Source organism: Pomacea canaliculata, linkage group LG9, assembly GCF_003073045.1.
Source record: "Pomacea canaliculata isolate SZHN2017 linkage group LG9, ASM307304v1, whole genome shotgun sequence".
NCBI classification, from domain to species: Eukaryota; Metazoa; Mollusca; class Gastropoda; order Architaenioglossa; family Ampullariidae; genus Pomacea; species Pomacea canaliculata.
In genome coordinates, this window is record NC_037598.1 from 23,254,428 (window position 1) to 23,273,161 (window position 18,734).

General features: G+C 36.9%; 2 protein-coding genes and 2 long non-coding RNA genes across 6 annotated transcripts; 2 read left to right on the forward strand and 2 right to left on the reverse strand.

Moving 5' to 3' along the window:
- Positions 1 to 76: 76 nt before the first annotated feature.
- On the forward strand, positions 77 to 7,868 carry LOC112572933. Its single transcript, XR_003101106.1, has 2 exons — positions 77 to 797; positions 7,773 to 7,868. It is a non-coding gene; the product is annotated as an uncharacterized LOC112572933 (long non-coding RNA).
- LOC112572928 (protein FAM185A-like) lies at positions 1,317 to 9,245 on the reverse strand. Its single transcript, XM_025252927.1, has 7 exons — positions 8,221 to 9,245; positions 7,758 to 7,861; positions 7,497 to 7,589; positions 7,034 to 7,214; positions 5,468 to 5,563; positions 4,935 to 5,045; positions 1,317 to 1,726 (listed from the first exon to the last, which is right to left on the reverse strand). Exons 1-7 carry the CDS (start codon positions 8,816 to 8,818, stop codon positions 1,608 to 1,610), a joined length of 1,302 nt encoding a protein of 433 aa, XP_025108712.1. The 5' UTR covers positions 8,819 to 9,245; the 3' UTR covers positions 1,317 to 1,607.
- Positions 9,246 to 9,349: 104 nt separating this feature from the next.
- On the forward strand, positions 9,350 to 12,493 carry LOC112572932. The gene is made up of 3 exons (XR_003101105.1): positions 9,350 to 9,670; positions 10,157 to 10,278; positions 10,799 to 12,493. It is a non-coding gene; the product is annotated as an uncharacterized LOC112572932 (long non-coding RNA).
- A 5-nt stretch (positions 12,494 to 12,498) lies between these two features.
- LOC112572930 (tRNA methyltransferase 10 homolog C-like) lies at positions 12,499 to 16,361 on the reverse strand. 3 transcript variants are annotated; one of them, XM_025252930.1, is made up of 5 exons: positions 16,318 to 16,361; positions 15,708 to 16,073; positions 15,092 to 15,349; positions 13,811 to 14,268; positions 12,499 to 13,149 (listed from the first exon to the last, which is right to left on the reverse strand). In XM_025252930.1, the coding sequence occupies exons 2-5, from the start codon at positions 16,062 to 16,064 to the stop codon at positions 13,017 to 13,019; spliced, it is 1,206 nt and encodes a 401-aa protein (XP_025108715.1). In that variant the 5' UTR covers positions 16,065 to 16,073; positions 16,318 to 16,361; the 3' UTR covers positions 12,499 to 13,016. The 3 variants fall into 3 exon arrangements, with proteins under 3 accessions (XP_025108715.1, XP_025108714.1, XP_025108716.1); XM_025252929.1 differs by having other exon boundaries at positions 16,216 to 16,346; XM_025252931.1 differs by having other exon boundaries at positions 15,092 to 15,391; positions 16,216 to 16,346.
- Positions 16,362 to 18,734: the final 2,373 nt, after the last annotated feature.

Here is an 18,734-nt window from a genome sequence, read left to right on the forward strand (position 1 = left end):
GAGCTTTTAAAATAAAAATAATTTCATAATAATTTCTTAGTTGATACGTGCATCATGAAGACAAAAATTTGACGACATATTTGTGCAGTGTTGGAATTAAGTATAAATCTTTGCCCCAATGTCACACACAGACAACACGAATTTTCATAAATACGAAAGAAATTTTAAATTCCTATGACTTTAGTTCTTCTTTCACAACATAAGCCAGCCAGATTAAATATTACTGCTACTTTGACATCAAACATGTAATGCCATAAATCGTGAGTAAATGCGCGTCTTTTGGGAAATATTCGTGACTGACTTGTGTGGGTTTTTTTTTCTATCGTTCAACTAAGGCTCGAACTTGTACTACTGGACTGCTGGCAGACGATTTTTTTCTCCCCCAGTTAACTACTAAAACGAGGCATGATACTACAAAGCTTCCGGTTTAGTCACATTCTTTGTTTAGGCTCGCCGAGACTAACAGCGGAGAACTTCGCAAGATATTAAGCTTTGGTTTTGGCAGACAAACAGCAATCCACCTATACACATCCATGAATGGCCAGAGGTTCAGCAGCGTCGGAGAAAAAAAAAGAAGAAGGTAATCCGCCTAATGGACCCGGAGCAAGTCGACCTGCTCGTGGGGCCGACCAGCTGTCGTTGGGGACAGTCTTGTGCACCCACGAACTTGGATCAAATATATCCTCTTAAATTACCTGCTCAGAGGTCTCTGTGACGGTCCATTCTTTCGTGGTCGCGGCCATAACTTATCAGGAGTTTGATCTGAGCCATTCCGAAAAGCTGAGACAGGTATACAGGTACAGATTTATTACAGCAATTTCTCGTATGAATGGCGTTGAAAAGGCAACAGTCCGCATTTAAATGTTTGCCTTAGATCAGGATGAATATATAGTAGGCCTCTCTAGAAAGTATGATCCACTGTTGTAGGAATTCTCCTTCTATAGTAGGACATGCCTTGGTGTGGACAATATGCTAATCACAAAAAAGCCAAACTACCGTGTTTGACGCCAGTTATCTTGGAACACTTGTATATCTCCCATGAAACCGTTTGGAAAATAGTCCTACTGATATGTTTAGAAGATACTGCGATAGCGCGCACATACATGACTGTTGCGTCCTCATAATCACTGTTGCATTTTGGGTGTGCCGATTGTTATTACAAGCTTTCATTTAACGCCATAAATGTGAGGGAGTGAAAAAAATGGAATGAGCGTTTATTCTATGGTTTACAAAGAACTCCCCATATGAACCATCTTAAATGCCTACGTACGTGCGTGTACACAAGCCCATCTTTGCATATACATGACCAAAACTCATTCACATGCAGTATTTATTGGCCCTAGAAGTTACAAGTCGCAATGAGGATGCACAGTGACTTTGGTAGCTTCAGAATAATGTTAGCCTTAAACCGAAACCCATAGTCGCCCCTCCTGTTTAGGTATCTATATTTACCGATTTTTCAATACTATTTTTTAATTTTAATTTTTACATTAAAATAATTCTTCACATTCAATCACTTTAAATGTATAACTTTTCCGTTCGCCACAGACCGTTCTTTGGACCTAAACATAATAGACATGATAACACAAGACGCTAGTTTTAAAAGTTTATGGATCTGAAACAAAGTTCAGCTTCAGTGAAGACAACCAGTCTTGTGTTTTTAGAGATATTTTCCCTTTCAATGCTGTTGCCGTAATTTTGTGACTTGAGACCGGGCTCAGGAACTCTGCAATCAGATTGAAAAGCACTGGATTAAAAGCATGGTTTATATTTTTGTATGTGGACTAGTGTGTCAACTGAAAAAAGAAACCTTGAAACTAATAAGTAGCAGTCTATATTTAAAAACGTATGAAAGACACTTTTAAAGATGCCAACCCGAAAACTAGTAAAGCTTCTCTTTTGCCATTTATACTTTGTTTTATTTGGAGTGCATAAAGTTTTAAAGCGGAAATATCTCATTTTTTTATCTCATTCTAAATTCGTGTGGGATTTCGAGGGAAAAAATCACCCACTTTAATCCCTTTATATGTTAACCATTGGGGATAGATGCTCAAAGCGTAGGAGGTGGGGCTGCTGGGTTTTCCTTTTGTGTGTGTCAAGCTAGCAGCTAACACTTTCTCACGCAAACAGTCGGCCATTTTAGGGAACAATGGTGATAGTAAAGGCTGCAAACGCTCCTATCTACACCACTGTTCCAGTCAAAGAACGCACCACACAAGTGAAAGTCATTTTTTTTTTTTTTTTTGCTGCTCATAGGTCTGCGAAATGTCTCTTCGAAAAACTTATAGTTAGCGAACCATAGGCAGGGAAGCTCTCAAGTCTATGCTATGAGTTCTTTGATGTCTCCTCCCCTCGCTACTTTATTGAAATCTTGTCTGTCCAAACTCCTGCCCGAAACCTTCGTTCCTCATCCCTGAATTACTATTCTTAACGCCCTGGAAATACTGTCATGCTGTCATGATGGGTAAAGATCACTTTAAAAAATACTATTTCCCAAAATCTGGGAGAACACCCCCCTCCCTACTTCCGTTCTCGAGACACAGGACTACAATAATCACCATGTACAGAAAGAGGTCAACAAACTATAGGTATCAGGACCGTACAAGGAGAGCTAAGATCCTATGTCAATTAGGAATATGTGGGCAAAAAAGTGTGACCTCTTTCCGTGCATGGTAATTTTTGTAGGAGTGTACCTCAACAACGGAAGGGTTAGGAAAAAATCGGAAAAATAGTATATATCACACGGTTTTACCTAGTCATTTGAAAAAAAACAACCCAACCCCATCAGATCTTTAATGTTAAAAACCTGACTACAGTAACTGTGGACATAGTGGTATAGGCATTGTGGCCGATGATAAAAAGTACTGTTAAAATGAGCGAGGAATAGACAAAGCGAAAAAGAGAAAGTCAACATGAGAATTCCTTGTAATAGATGACGTCATACTGATGTGAAGATGATAACTGATGATGGTAGTGAAAGATGAGAGCAATTGCTGGCAATGAATAGAAAAAAAAAAAAGACGGAAAGAAAAAAGAAATGCTAGTTACACTTATAATGATGACAAAATAGATGAAACTGAAAAAAAGAGGAAAACAATTAATAGATGGTATTTGAGGAGATTGGGAGAGAGATATTAGCAACTGGGGTAGGGGTTGGAGGTCATTACAAATACTTGATATGGGATCATTCTGTTCAGATATATTCTCAATGCTTCTTTGAGGTGGTGACATACGGAAACTTGATACTAATGTTTTAAAAAAATTATATTAATTTAAAAGTATTATAAATGAAAATTCATTTCATGACTATTTGATATTTTTTCTTGACTACCTTTCATCCCCGTGGTGAAGAAGAGATAAAATATTGGAAAAACATGCGCCACAGACTTGAACTTGTATACAGTCTGTGACACACGCACTCAACTCGCGCCGTTGTTGAGGGGTAGGTGAAGTGAGAGACACGAGGTCGAAGGCTGGCAGTTTCCGGTAGCTAAACTATCGGCGCCACCACGCGGCGTTCGACATCAACAACGTTAGAAGCCGACGACCAGGAAGCCGACGACCTGGAACAAAGGCAGCGGGCCCCGTCTGTCTACGAAGATTGGAACACATCGCTGCGCGTGGCTTAGAGCATTCTGTCTCCCCTACCCACGTCTTTTCCTTCCTCACCCCCTACCGGGCATGTGTTCTCGTCGTTTGCTTCATGAATGATTCTCGTACTGTGGGGCGTAATGTCTCTCTATTTTGTCGTTTCCGCCCTTGTCCATGCTTGTCCACTCGGAAGCGATCGGCTAAGTACCTATACTCTAATTCTCTCAATAACGTTTGCTCTTCGGGCCGCTGATATGTTGACATTCATAATACATTTCATTCCCGAGGGATGGTTTCATTTATTTCATGGTTAAGGTGGATGCAAGGACGTCCAGACTAGAAACAAGGTACGCCAGCCAGTCTACCGCGAAGGATGGTGGTTCAAGTGGTTTGTTTCAAAGTTGAATAAATGCGGGTCGCATGTGGCTGTCATGACCCCGAGTTGACTACCTCTTGTCTATGTAAATTTAGTTTTAAAACTTTGTTTTAACCAAGATAAATTATTGTGTTTTAAATTTAGCTTTAATTAACTGCTCATTCTTGTGTTTTTTATGATCCATTTTTTCACTAAACCTCACTAAGCCTTTGTTTCTCTTTTCTAGCTGCCCCTACATTCAGGTCAGTTTATGTCCTTATAACAACCATAGCTACATCATTTTCTCTACAGTAAATAAGCAGAACTCGGCACATGCATAATTCTTAATTACTGTCTGTATGCAACGATCTCCAAGAGCCCCATCTCCCATGCTGTTCCTGAGCACTCACTTTAGGTGCCAAGAGTCACCAACAAGACTGCATACACTTCAGCCAACAGACAAAGGGATTTAGGCAGAGACTGATATATGTGCCACTTCCTTAATGTCACATTCACCTTCACGACACACTTGGAAATAATAGGGCCTACAGTGCTTGTGTTAATTTCCTGTTCCTCAACTCTGACAACTGTCACGCATAATACATCAGTACATAGTGCACTAAGAAAGAGACAGACAGAGATGGAGAGACAGACAGACACAGAGCCAGAGAGAAGGCATGAGACAGCATGTTTTGACACTCGCTGATTTAGTTATTTCATTCAGACCTGTTGTCGCTCGCTTATTCAATTAGAACAGAGAAAATTTATCACCTCTTTTGCACCCACCTTAACAGTAGAATTATTTTAAAATAAAAACTTTGCAACAATAGACAAATTTTTTCAAAAAATATATGAAGAAATCCTTAATAGTTCTGGCATATATTGAAAATGTAACATATGCTAAACAGAAATAGCTACACCAAGAGATGTTTACCATCTACCATTTGTCAGTTGCCGTAACTGCTTTGCTGTTTAGTGGTTGTCTTACCATTTCCTTGTTGGTCTGTATCTCTGCTGAAGATGTCATCTTTCTCAACTTGTAGTGCATTAAGGTCAAGGCTGTAGCTAGCTCTTTCTGGCAATCTGAGAGTTACATCACCTGAAATAAAAGGAGTTTACAAGTCATAGACATTTAATTGCACTTCAATTTAAGAAAAATGTGGAAGGTTCACAATGCATGTTTCACTCATTTATTCCTCACCCTTTTCTGTTGGTTATTATGACAAATGATTTAAAATGACAAATGCTCTCCCACAATTTTATAGTATTTCTGCAAGGTTCCCCTCCCAACCAGCAGGAGCAGAAGCAACAGAAACAGAAAAAAATATAACTAGCAGAAAGTGTAGAAAAAGCAATAATAGCAGAAATAAGATATATTCAATTTCAACAATTATTCTGTAACCTTATTTTCAACAAATAAATTCAGTCCCTATAATATACTCATGCACATATCCCCGCACATTTGTATGTTTGTAAATGTATAGGCCAAGTTATACAGAGCATAAAATATAAAATTTTTACCCTGCTTTGTATCAATGAAGACGTTTTCTGACTTAGCTACAAATACATCGGCTGATCCATTTTCTAGATTAACATGCAGACTGCCGTCAAGAGAACCTGTAGATAAATAATACATCACAGATAAACTATATAACAAGTAATCAATCCATAATTCAACCATGGATTGAAAATAAACTGTTAACCACAGGATAACTGCCATATTCATCCAATCTTTTTTTTAAAAAAGTATGTCTTCTTAGTCCTATGATTTTTATGTATTTCCGTTTTTCAGTGTTCCTACATCTACAATCCTATAAACCATCATGAGTTCAAAATATCAGAATTCAGATCTGTTCAAAAAGGACAAATTTATCCCTCTCCACCTTAAGTAAGCAATCTTTTGAAGTATTTAGACCTACAGCCTGAAATTCTTTGTCACTGTTCAAGACACAAGGCACTTAAGCCAGATGCAAGGAACTTTAAATGTGTTAGAAGAGAGTAAGGAGTAAAGAGAGAAAGAAAGACAACATGAAAATTCCTTAAAACAGACAATGTCTGACTGAAGTGAAGATGATAACTGTGCCATTCTCTAGTACCTTGACTGTTTCTGAGATTAACATCTCTTTCTCCCTGATCATTGGGAATCTTGATGTTACTTTCGACACATTATCATCTCTTGAATCTGATATCAAGCTTAGAGGATCCCTCACATCTCACCCTTTGTCAGTTTCAGCCATCAAAAAGCTCATGATTGCTTTTGTGTTTTCCCTGCTGGATTAGCAGGCCTCTATTTGTTAGTCTCCCTGATGGCCTAATGGACAAACTTCAAGTGGTTCAGAACAATTCTGCTCATTTTGTCTGTCAAAAAGCCGATTGTCCCATGCCACTCCTCTGTCAGCTTCCCTGTCTGAGCTCACATTGATTACAAGATTGCCACACTGTGCTACTGTTGTCTTTACAGCCAGTCCATTTGTCTGAGCTACTGACACCTTATGCAAGGTTACTTCAGTATGCATTGTTCTCCTCTCTATATCAGCTGGGAGCTGTTGACAGATGGTCTTTTCCTGCTCAGATCCCACTGTTTGGTATTTTCTGCCCCTCTCTTTTTGACCAGTGTCAACATTCAAAGCTTTAAAATCCAGCCTCAAAACCCACCTCTTTAAAAAAATTGTTGATGATCAAAAGTTATGTATTGCTCACTCCTCATTTCTTCATCCATGCACTTAGTTAAAGTTTTTTTTTTCATGGTGTCATCAGTTGGGTAGCCCTAATGTTTCGTCAGCACAGACTGTTGGTGTTTTTGTAGTCTTTCATGTTGTTGCATCCTCTTGGGGAAATGCACTTTATAAATATCATCATCTTCTTCTTCTTTGATACAGCAATACTTTATAAATTTTCCTATGATTCAATGACACGTCAAAGTACAATATTCAATTTGGCATTTATAAAAAGAACAAAAATAAGAATGCAAGCAACCATTTGTTTAAAATTATATCTCATTATGCTTTGCTGTTACACTGTGTTGTGCAAATAAAAGAATTATGCTTTTTATATTAAAAATGCCCAACATCATGTCAGCAATCATACCTACTGTCAAGTTCCCTCTTTTTGATTCAGCTGAAATGTTACCATGACTGCCACCAAGAATTATGTCACCTGATCCTGAAGAGAAATCACTTTTTTCAGTGTAAAGCATCTTGATGTTAACATCTCCATCCTCAGTTTTACACAGAACAGTTGTCCCTTGAAATCTTTCACCTACGATTTTCTGCAAAAGAAAAATGAACAGATTAAATAAAAATATTATCACAGAGTCTTATTACAAAAGGAACCCTTGCCTGTTACACTACTTTGAATCATTCACATGATTTTACAAAACAAACAAAACAGCATTATCTTACAAACAAAGGTGAGTAAGGAAACAAAATATCCATAGTATTTGAGTTGATACTTTAGCCTTTATGGATTTTGACAGCAATCATTGACACTTGTTTGTTGAAATTAACTTACAAACCACCAACATATAAAATTAAAGGCACAAAGATCTTACTCCTTGTCTTCCACAGTGCAACCAAATGTTGCCCAACAAATGACCTTCAGTGGTTATGTTGCCTTTATCACAACTCACAGACACTGCTCCACTCTGCATTAAACACAAAATGTCTCATACAGTTTAATCTGTGCATCTCCTCTTGAACACACATACACTAAAACATATCACACATCTCAGATGGAATATACAATCACCTTTTTAATTATCTTTTTAACAAAATTCCTTCTAGAGGAGCTCATAAATCAAATCCATTATTACCTTTATATGTTTCAGATGGCAGTCACCATTTAGAAGATGAATAGTGATATTGTCACTTTCCATATCACTGATGCTTATATCATGGTCACTCACCATGGTGATTCCTTTATTAAAAAAAAGAAAGTTACTCTTCAAACATGGTCAAAGAAACTAAGGAAAATAAAGATATTAAACCCTATTAATTTATATATTTATATGTGCATTGTAACTTAAATAAGAGATATTTTTATATACAGCTTTTTTTTCTTTTTCATCATAATTACAGTCAGGATAATCTGAAATAGATTTACTTTGACTTATATTAAACTAGCCATATTAACTGAGGTAGTGGATTTGTGTCTTAATAATATGATCAACTAAATGCCTTTTCACAATATCTAATTAAGTAGCAATGCTGAACTGTGTTTATTTTTAAGTGGACAATTTCTAAATTCTTTTAAATGATACAGTTGTATACTCTCACCAAATCTCATGGGTAAGAACATTTCACACACTACTGGCAACGTGACACCAGGCGGTTGCTTGCAGGTGATATGCATCTTTTCTCCATCCTCAGAGACTGAAACGTTCATTTCATACACTTTCCCAATTTCGCTTAGTTTTCTTCCCGAGATATTCTCTCGATTGCCACTGTCACATTCAGAATCGTAATACATCTTTACAATACTCTTGTTCATGTCCGGATAATCTGTGAGATTTAAGGGGTGAATGTGCACTTTGAAAGGAAAATTTTGCACAGTTAGTGTTCCATACGGGCTCACCTCACTAAACCAGGCTTCTATAAGAGATTCTGAAGATAACTTTTCTGCGGCAGTCCCCGAAATTTGTGACGAAAAATCTGCTCTTGATCTGGTAGATAGCGCGTGTCTTTTAGTATGATTCATTCGTTTAAGCAAAGAGGACATGTTTGCATTTTGGGATAAGCAACAACGTATATTTCTGTATTGTTTCACTCCCCATGTTAATGTCTCACATCTAAAAAAACGCCCAAAAAAGCCAACATTGCGTTGATATCTTCCGAGAAGTCGGCAATTTAAATTTACCAACACTGGCATTGCCATACTCAGTTTGAAATACTGCCCTTTTAGTCATACAAAAATAATTGCTTCAAAGGACTTGTTCTTTATCTTTCGCTTTCATAACATCGTGCAATGCGCTTTTTTTTTTCTCTCCTTTTCTTCTTCTTTCCACTCGCTTGTCGATAAATACTCCGGTAGTGGCGAGGGATCGACCAGCCAAGAACTTTTTACACGCGAGAGTTCCAAAGATGCATCAACATGTGATATACGTCATCAGTCCGATGTGCGCATGCTCAATAGTAGAAAAACAACACGTTCTCGAGGCACGTTCCTGAAAAAGAGAAACGAAAAAATCAAATATTTGAATTATTTGCGCCGTTCATTAGTTGCACTTATAAATTTTTAGTCAAAATCATTTAAAAGAGTACAGTTCAACGTCTAATTGAGTGTGCGAGTATCGTCCGCAGCGAGACAACCATCCTAGCACGAACTTGTATTACTGGATTGCTGGCAAAGCTTCCGGTTTTTTTTTTTACATGTTTGATTAACTACTAAAACGAAGCATGAGACAACAAAACTTCCGGTTTATTCACATTAATTGTTAAGGTGGAGAACTTCACAAGAGGCTAAGCGTTGGTCTTGGCAGACAGACAGCAATCCACCTACATACGTCCATGAGCCTAGACATAGTAACGAAGTGGCGTCGCTGTTACCACGTCCTTGACCTTGATGTGTTTCGATCATATGAGCTCGATATATAAAGTCCGAGGGCAAACGAACTTCGATCGGTACGTTAACATATCGAAGCGACATTTCTTCTGAGCTGTCTCTGCTGCTTTATGAGAATGTGTTACAAAACAAACTGCAAAAATTGTGGCAAGCCAACCTGGGCAGGTAAAAGTCATTTTGTTTGGGTGAAGGGTTGTATACTTTATATATAGATGCCTGCGCTCGTTTATTTGGTTTTTATGTAACCCTAGCGTGATCGCACCATTCTTCAGAATTTTCGCAGATGGTGAAGATCTGATGCTAAGGGATTATTTTGGTCAATAATTTAGCGGAAGGATTGATGCAACATTGTATGGTTTGGTACACGGGCCAAACTGAGGGGGGCTGCCCCAAACCGGGTCCGCCGGCGAGGTGTTGATGCGGCCCTGTGCTTCTCGATGAGTAAATGGGATAAACTAAACATGCTTGATTTTCTTTATTAATCAGTCCTTCCCCTTTACCTGTAAACATCTTATTGTAATTTTCCTTTCCTTCACTCTTTAATTAAGAGTGTTATTTATTTAGCTTTGTTCCATCAGGATCAAAGTAGATAGTTTTTTCTACGTTATTGTTTATATAATGTACAATTTGTTTATGATGTGTCTGTGATAGGCTGTGGCAATCACATTGAGACCGCTTTGAAGGATGTTCCTCCTGAAGAAAGATGCAAGTGTCCAAGGGAGAGCAAAAAGTAAGGACCACAAGGCCCACAGCAACATTCTTGATTGAATGAGGTATTTGTGCTATATGAAAAAGAATGTATGCTGTCATTCATAATTTTTGTTGCATGCAAGTTCTTCATAAAATATGTAAACAGTTCTTCATAAAGATGTACACGCATAATTTTGAGTTGTCTTCTCCTAGCTTGATATATTATTTTAAGATTTTAGTTTTTTAAAAAATGGTTCAGGGGAAAAAAAAGCACAGCTTAGATATCAAAATTATTTGTAATATTAAAAACGTAATGCAGAAAAATGTCTTTGAGAAATGCAGATCAAATTTTTTAAAATTAATTTTTGTAAAGTTAGTCTGGTAGAGCACTTTTCCATTCATATCTTGGTCCCATCCATTTTATCATGTACACTGATCAATCCTTTGCTGATGACATTCAACTGTATACCAGCTGCTCTCCTTCTCAGGCATCCAAGATTGTATTTCTGATATTAGACGATGGATGACCCACAACAAGTTAACTCTTGTAGCTCTCATCTACTGGTGATCATTCCTAATACATGATTGTTGTTTTTTTTTCAGCTGCTGCACAGTCGTCTAAGAGTTATGTGAAACTTCTTGTGCTATCAGTGTCAATTGTCACCTTTTAAGGGTCACAGCCAGATGGAGCTGTCACAATCTGGAGTTTCAATGCACATCATCAAATACAAAGTACATTTGCACAATTAATTGTCCTTTGTAACTGTACTAACATGGAGTGACTATATTATTATTCACTTCTTAGTAAATGCCAGATGTATTTAGCGGAAACAATGGCATTGTTTCTATTAAATTACATAATTACAGAAGAGCATCTGCTACAAGTCAATGTTATTTCTAGCTTATAAAATTTTGAATGGGCTAAAGGTATGAATAGTACTTGTAATACTATAATCGTAAACTCTACCTCTTGAATTTAATCTAAATGATTTACCCTTCCCCAACTTAAAAAAGTAAAAGGGCAGTAGGATATGTCGACATGGTATAAATCCCAAAATGCCTTATGTCCAATATTGGGAGTGTACTGTGGGATGAAACCTAGGCTGACCAATGATGAATTTCAAAAATGAAAGAAAGGTGATTCATTAAGGTTATAATTTCTCTAGCTTACATGCTTTAGGATTGTTATAATTGTAAAACTTCTGTCATACAAATGATTTCTCTAAAATCAATTGTTAACCTACTGAGCTCTTCAGCTGGCACTCTTATAGGCAAAACTAAAGTGTCTATTCACAGGCAGTGATCAAATATTCTGCCTTTTAAGGCCTTTTCCTATAAAGGTTAAGGTCGTTCCATGAGTTTTTTTTAGAGAGTAGGGTGTCACTTTTATTGTACGTAAGTCGAGTGCCTACCTCCTCTCCTTTGTTGCCCTACCTTCCCAGCCTTTTTTGAGTTGGATACCCATTTCTGACCACTAGATCAACTAGGAAAAGTGACCTGCGGTACACAGATATTGAACCTATCAGTTCAGATATAGCCACTCAATTAAACAGTTTATTAACAATTTATTATCTAAACACCATCCCAGATAAATGTCGGATGAGAAACAGAGGATATGTGATCAATAACTAGGGTAACTATGGGGTTTGCAAGATAACAAGACATATTTCAGAATGTTTAGGGAATTTAAATATAACAGTTGTCAAGACATCTCATCTGTATTGTCACTTACTGTTTTATGGTTAAAGTAATTGCTAATATAAATCTACAGAAAAGGTAATACCAACTTCAGCCAAAGTAGATGCAGTGGATAGTTGATGAGATATTAGTCCATCAGGTACAAGCTTTTAAAAATACACCTCAAGAAAAATTAAATAAACGTTTTATTTATGCACAAACAATACAGTGCCATTTCAAAATTATTTCCCTTGTTTGTTTATATCTTGGACACAAAGATAAATGAGACTTGTAACACATTTCTACTATCATGCAAATGTAATCAAACAAAAAATTTAGTGTTTTCTTATTTTTACATTTGTATGTTTTTAGAAGCCTTTGCAGTAAGTTTTTTTGTCCTTATGTTAATGATAAATGTCTGATTTGTGAAATACATACTCACGCTCACAGGGAGTGTGTTCTTAGTGCTTGAGACAAAAATAAGATATGGACAACATACAAAGCATGAAAGATGAACAACAGTACTGATGACAAATATAGAAAATACAGAGAGAAATTGGGTAACAAGAACTTGTTGGAATATTTATTTGCATTTATGCACAATAAACTTGTGGAAAAAAACAGTTCTTTTTCTTTTGCTTTATTTTGCATCATTTCTACATTATATGCAAATATGTATATATCAGACAAAGAGATGAGAATGCAATGAGCCAATTTTTTACACGCCAGTAATTTAATATTTTTATTTCCATCATCACCTACACTTCCATCCTTAAAGCTGCAGCTTTGCTGCACTCTTTACACACATGTTTATACAACATCTTAAACTAAAACTCTTCACAGCAGAATCAGCAGATAACACCACAATTCATATAGTGACATGCACTTCAAGGGTACAATAACTAAAACTTCTCCTCTATAGAAGAGATCATTGGCTTGATCAAGCAATAAGTGTGTTACAGCAATAACAGACCTTTGTACATGAAAAGGCAGCAACAGCTTCCTTTATTTATATATATTTATATGATGCAGGTAGACACTTGAGCTGCAAACTGAGATTTGAATAGAGGTGTCACACTTGATGGTTCAATAGCTTTTCCAAATACATAAACACCTAGATAGTTCCCTGCTTACATATTAGCAATCATTTGTCTTCCCGTTTCATTTTCCTGATTGGAACTTCTTTAAATGCTTTGTTCCAATCCTTTGAGCGGCGCTGTTCAAGTAGAATCCCCATCATCTGGTCTAATGTTAAGTTCTTAGAACCACAACCCCAGCTGCACAATATAAAAGTTATATTTTAAATTTATAGTGTAAATGTTATTGCAACAGTTAAGGTCAAAAACTTCTTTAAGAAGCACTTCCTTTCTAAAAAAATTAGTGCAAGAAAAGACCAACTATGAGCATTATGTGTGACTAAATAGGGGTTTTACGCAATGTCAGCAACTCAGGCTATCTCATGATGAGTATGCGTAACTAAAAATTCCTCTTTATGTGGCTACTTCCAAAAACACCATCATGTTGCTAATCTTTAAAATCTTAAAGAATGCAATATATATACTTTTGTGAAATTACTTTAACATCAACCTTATATCAAAATGTACATAAATGAATTGTAGATCAATAAATACTTTCCATGTGAATGTGCATCATTTATCTCCCCCCCCAACCACCAAAAAAAATGAGCAAAACTAAGGAAATCTTAGCCGTGGTAAAGTAACAAAACTTAAAGGACAAGGAAGACAACACATGTTAATATTTTTTTAAAGAAAATCAATTGCAATTTGTTTTACTGAGCACAGATTTACTGAATGCTACATGACATGCTGATTTCTTGAAGATAGCAAAGAGCAACTTCATAGCCAGTCCTAGTTTCTTCCCATCAATGGCTTTTACTGGTAATGACTCTTAATAAGAGTCTTAAGCAAAAATACTTACAGAAGAAAATGATCCAAAGGCAGTTTTGCTGATCTGATTCCTTGTGCTTTGGCTCTGGCAAAAGAAACAGGCTTTCCGTAGGCCTTGTCAACGAATCCTCCCACAATGTAAATATCATCACTGCTCACTTCTTTTAATGCATTTGGTGCATGTGGTGACAGATACACAAGTTTTTCACTTGGGAATAAGTCTAGATAACTCCTATCAGTGACCGTTGCAAGAAAATGTTGACCTTGTAAAAGTCTTTTTTCCATCATAGGAAATACTTTTCCCTTTGGATTGAGTGACGTAAAGATGAGATGGAAAGGATCCATGGAGTCACGATTTTTACCATGAACCATGAGAAGCTGATCAACCAGATTTGAACAATCCTGATCACGCATAAACTGTTCGTAGTCCATATCAAATATGAGTGGAGTACCATACATCATTGCATTTGCCAGCCTGTAATTTCCTGCCTAGAAATAAAATATTAAAAGAAAACAAGAGAAAGAGAGAATAAGAAACACTTATTCTCCTTAAACTTTCTGCTGATTACAAAGTAAATATGTTATAGTCCAAAAAGAATGTCAGTCGATTAATAGGAGGTAACAAAAGCATCATTTTTTTTTAAAGTATGCAACAGAAAAATAAAAGGAGTAACATAACCTCTAATATGGCAAGATGCCCTGGTTCACAAATCACTTAACTATGTATTGAAACATTTGGGATCACTAATCCATGCATGACTATTATTCACCTATTTAATAAAATATAATTAATAATTATAAATAAAAGCTCAAAATTTGCAGATTATTTTGTGAGGTTCACAGCAACCACAATTGAAATTAAACATATATACTTAGCAAAACATCAATGTTGAACATGAATAACTATATTTCTAATCAATAATTTACAATATTATTTCAGTCTCATGTACTGAAATACCAGAGGAGGGTCTGGGAATTTGTTGCTGATCAACAGCTTGAGGCAGTTGTTTAAAAATGTTCTACTTAAGAACTGTGTTCTAAGGAAGTGCTTCAAAAAATAGAATAAGCCTAAGCATTACATACCTTAAATTTAGTTCTTATATGATTGAGAATTAAGTTAATGCAATGTCCATCACTTTGAATTAAAGTCTAATAGAAAAATATGCATATCTGTTCACGAGGTCCAGCCCCATTGGAAAATCAATATCAGAAAGACAAAAAAAAGGCAAAAAAAGGCAAAAGACTTCTCTAGTGTTTTAAAACGCCAGGAGAACAAGCAATGACAAAGCATTACAACACTATCAAGTCTCACCTTGTCTATTGTTCTGTTCCTAACATGCATGATGATATTTGATGATAACTGTGGTGATTCTGGAATATCATCATTCTTTTTATCCCCTTCTTGTTGTTGCTGCTGCCGTTGTTGATGGAGACGCTGTTGCTGTTTCTCCTTTTCTTTTTTCACATAATTTTCTTTTTTTTTCAAGAACTTGTAGTACTGAAGTCTTTGAGGTTTACTTGCCTTCTCAAAGGCAACCAACCACTGGGCATCTGTCATTGTTTGAGGAACCTGTAGAGTAAGGCTGATCCACTCAGACTCTGCTTAGAGGAACTAGAGACAATATAACATCATGCAAGTAACTGACAACAAAATAAAGACACTAACCACACTGGCCAAAGAAAGAGATACTGCTTTTAAATTGTTCTAGGCATGAATCTTTCTGAAGTGGTTATGATGAGGTCAAAATCCTTGTTTTTTTTATTATGAGGATTTCCAATGTGATCCTTTGATTTATACTTCTATTATAGAATGAATTTTTTTATGTAGCAGACATATACTTTAAGATTTATTAGTCATCACTTGCATCAAAATCATAAATGTAGTGTACATATACCACAGTTGGTTCAAAGGTTGAAATTAAGCATACCATTCCATTCATGTGACCCAAAACCTCAAATTCAAGTTTGATGATTTTCAGTTTTTTGGCGTCTTCTGTACTTAGGTTTCTCAAGATTTCTGAGGCATCTACTACTGACTTTTCATTTGTTTCTCTTTCAATAATATCAAGTTGAGGAACGCTTGACAGTGTGCTTTGTGGCATGACTGGTACTCGCACTAGTTTGTGGTCACTTCTGTATATGGGATGATGAACAGCAAGCTTATTACTGATATGTCTTGAAAAACATTTATTTTTGCAAAGGTTAATGACATTCATCATTGTTAGATGTAAATTTGGCGAGCATATAGATCCCATTCTGGTCCTGATGATGTTCACAGAGGCCATTGAGTTTGTCTGAAACAAAATGCAAACTACGTGACTACAATTATCTAATGTAGTATCAATAGAAACACTTGAACTAAGATGCATACATTCTGTACTTGAATCCGAGCAGCTTTAGATCTTGCTTTCTAATTTTTTTCAGTGATTATTTTACCTTTTCTAAAACATTTATCCACAAAAGCGTCAAATGTGGAGAACAACCAGAGTGTCAAAGTATATTTTTTAAGAGTGTTAGAAAGTAAGGGCACAGACGTACATAGCGACTTCAGTCCGTGGTAAGGGAAGCTACTCAGATTTCCCACAGCGGAATAGGTTGCAGACGCTTACTTCCTGTTTACAGCATGGATTTCTCTAAGGTTTCGCAGGCTGTTCAGTACAAAGCTGTATCCTGGTTTTTGGAAAGTGGATTTATTGCTAATTATTCAAGAATGTGGCATTCGAAAACAGGAGATACAGCTATCCATTTAGCATGTCGTTTTGGCCGTGCTGACTTGCTAGCAGAGTTTTCGTGCGCTGGTTTAGATCTGCAGATTTCCAATTTTGAAGGAAAGAAACCCTTGCACGAAGCTGCGCAGTTTGATCAAAGCGAGTGTGTTAAATTCCTTTTAAGAAAAGGCTGCGAAGTGGATTGCATCAAGAGAGGTGATTGGTGAGGGTGAAAACTATCAATCGACCAAATTCACAGTAAACAAAATTAAAATTACACCAATTTAACCTCGGGACCCGGTCGACTCGACTTATAGAATTTACCAACTTGATCAAGATGCTAGACCCACAAGCCGACTTGACCACAACCCAGAGGAGACTTAAACAAGGCTGATAAAATCTGATTAAATCTGTAACAAGAACTACGACCATGGTCTAGCAGTGCAAGGAACGCACGCACGCATTTTAAAGGATGTTAATTAGGATCATGATATTCTATTGCAGTCAGGAAGAAGACCCAGGGTTGTTTAGTTGGTTCTAGTGTATTTTCGTGACAGACCTGCTTGAATAAAAGTGTTTTTCATGCTTCCTTAGTGTACAAGTTACTATAGTAGCTCTCTTAGTGTACAAGTTATAGTAGCTCTGAACCCAACCTCAGTGGATAGTCAGTTTTTCTTCATTGCTTATCACATAATTCTTGTGGTCTGTATAGTTGCTTCTTTCTGTGGTCGAGTTGGCACATGGTTCAGTCAGCATGTTGGACAACTTCATTGAGATGACTCTACCACTGTTGGTGGCAGCAACTAATCAAATCCTCTATAAATATCAAACCTCAATGCAGTGGTTCAGTTATTTCAGTAAAGAGTGGATTGACTGCCACTACAGTAGACCCAGTGAACACTTGTATTGTTTGCCCAGCAATGAATTTTACTTGAAAGTGTTCTCCCACTTTACCCAAATCATGGAGAGGGAGCTAACCTTGATTATGCAGTAACACCTACTTTAGTTAGTTTATTCGTTGTTGCTCCTTTGAGGAGCATAGGGCCGCAACACCTCGCCAGCGGACCCGATGTTTGGCAGCACCACTTAGTTCAGACCATGTGGTTCCCATGTCCTTTGCCTCGCTTTCTACAGTTTTTTTCCCAAGTCTGCTTTGATCTCCCAATTCTCCTCTTCCCCTGAGGGTTCCAGTCAAGTGCCTGCTTGGCAATGGTGTCAGCTGGTTTGCGCAAGGAGTGTCCTATCCATTCCCATTTATGCTTTTTGATGTGCTAGCTAGTGGCATTCTGGTTGGTTCTTTTCCATATGCTGTTGTTGGAGATCTTTTCACTAACCCTAACCGGATCTGTAGATCGAGAAGGGGCACATGCCACCACACTACTACAAGGTAAGTTGCACCAACTGCTGGAGGCCCGCTTTCCATACGCTTGAAAATTGCCTTAAGGTGACCTTCCTAAAGTGATTCCTTTAAATAGAAAAAGTTGAAAGTAGATACGTTTGTTTTGTAGGAGTAGTTATTCAGCAGACGTAATGTAGCTGCATACTCAAAATGCCATTTTCAAATGCAGGACACCACTCATGCTGTCCTGCACCAGGCCACAGCTGGATATCATAAAGCTTCTAGTTTACCATGAAACTAAACCTGCTTTTGTGAACAAAGATGGTTGGAACTCACATTTCATATTGCCACAAGGTGATGGGTAACACACAGTAGCTGATAACATTTGCAGGAAAAAATAGTTTGACCTGGCAAAGGGGGTGGGGGAGGTGAGGGTACTCATCAGATCAGGTGGAAGCAATGAATGGGAAAGCGATTGCAAGAGATGAGCTGTTATTGCTAGCATGAGTTTATTTGATGAATTTAGTAGACTATATATGTAGCTGAAAGGAATGTTACATTTGGTTTGCTTCTCATCAAATGAATGTTGGCTTGATAAATTTGTTTATATTTTAAGTTGGAGACAAGTTCACAAATCATGCAGTGTATAGTTGATGAGATATTAGTCCATCAGGTACAAGCTTTTAAAGTTACCCCTCAAGAAAAATAAACAAAAATTGTATTTATGCACAAACAATACAGTGCCATTTCAAAATTATTTCCCTTGTCTGTTTATATCTTGGACAGATAAAATGAGACTTGTAACACATTTCTGCTATCATTAAATGTAATCAAACAAAATATTTAGTGCTTTCTTATTTTTACATTTGTATGTTTTTAGAAGCCTTTGCAGTAAGTTTTTTTGTCCT

Bases quoted from the DNA above. Each gene is read 5' to 3' on its own strand.
- LOC112572930 (XM_025252930.1), bottom strand. From the start codon at position 16,064: ATGGCCTCTGTGAACATCATCAGGACCAGAATGGGATCTATATGCTCG. The intron at 15,350-15,707 runs GTATGCTTAATT...CTTACTCTACAG, and splicing joins TGGGTCACATGAATGGAATG to GTTCCTCAAACAATGACAGA. The intron at 14,269-15,091 runs GTGAGACTTGAT...TTTTATTTCTAG, and splicing joins GGAACAGAACAATAGACAAG to GCAGGAAATTACAGGCTGGC.
- LOC112572928 (XM_025252927.1), bottom strand. From the start codon at position 8,818: ATGGCAATGCCAGTGTTGGTAAATTTAAATTGCCGACTTCTCGGAAGA. The intron at 7,862-8,220 runs GTGAGAGTATAC...TTTTTAATAAAG, and splicing joins GTTCTTACCCATGAGATTTG to GAATCACCATGGTGAGTGAC. The intron at 5,564-7,033 runs GTATGATTGCTG...ATTTATCTACAG, and splicing joins AAGAGGGAACTTGACAGTAG to GTTCTCTTGACGGCAGTCTG.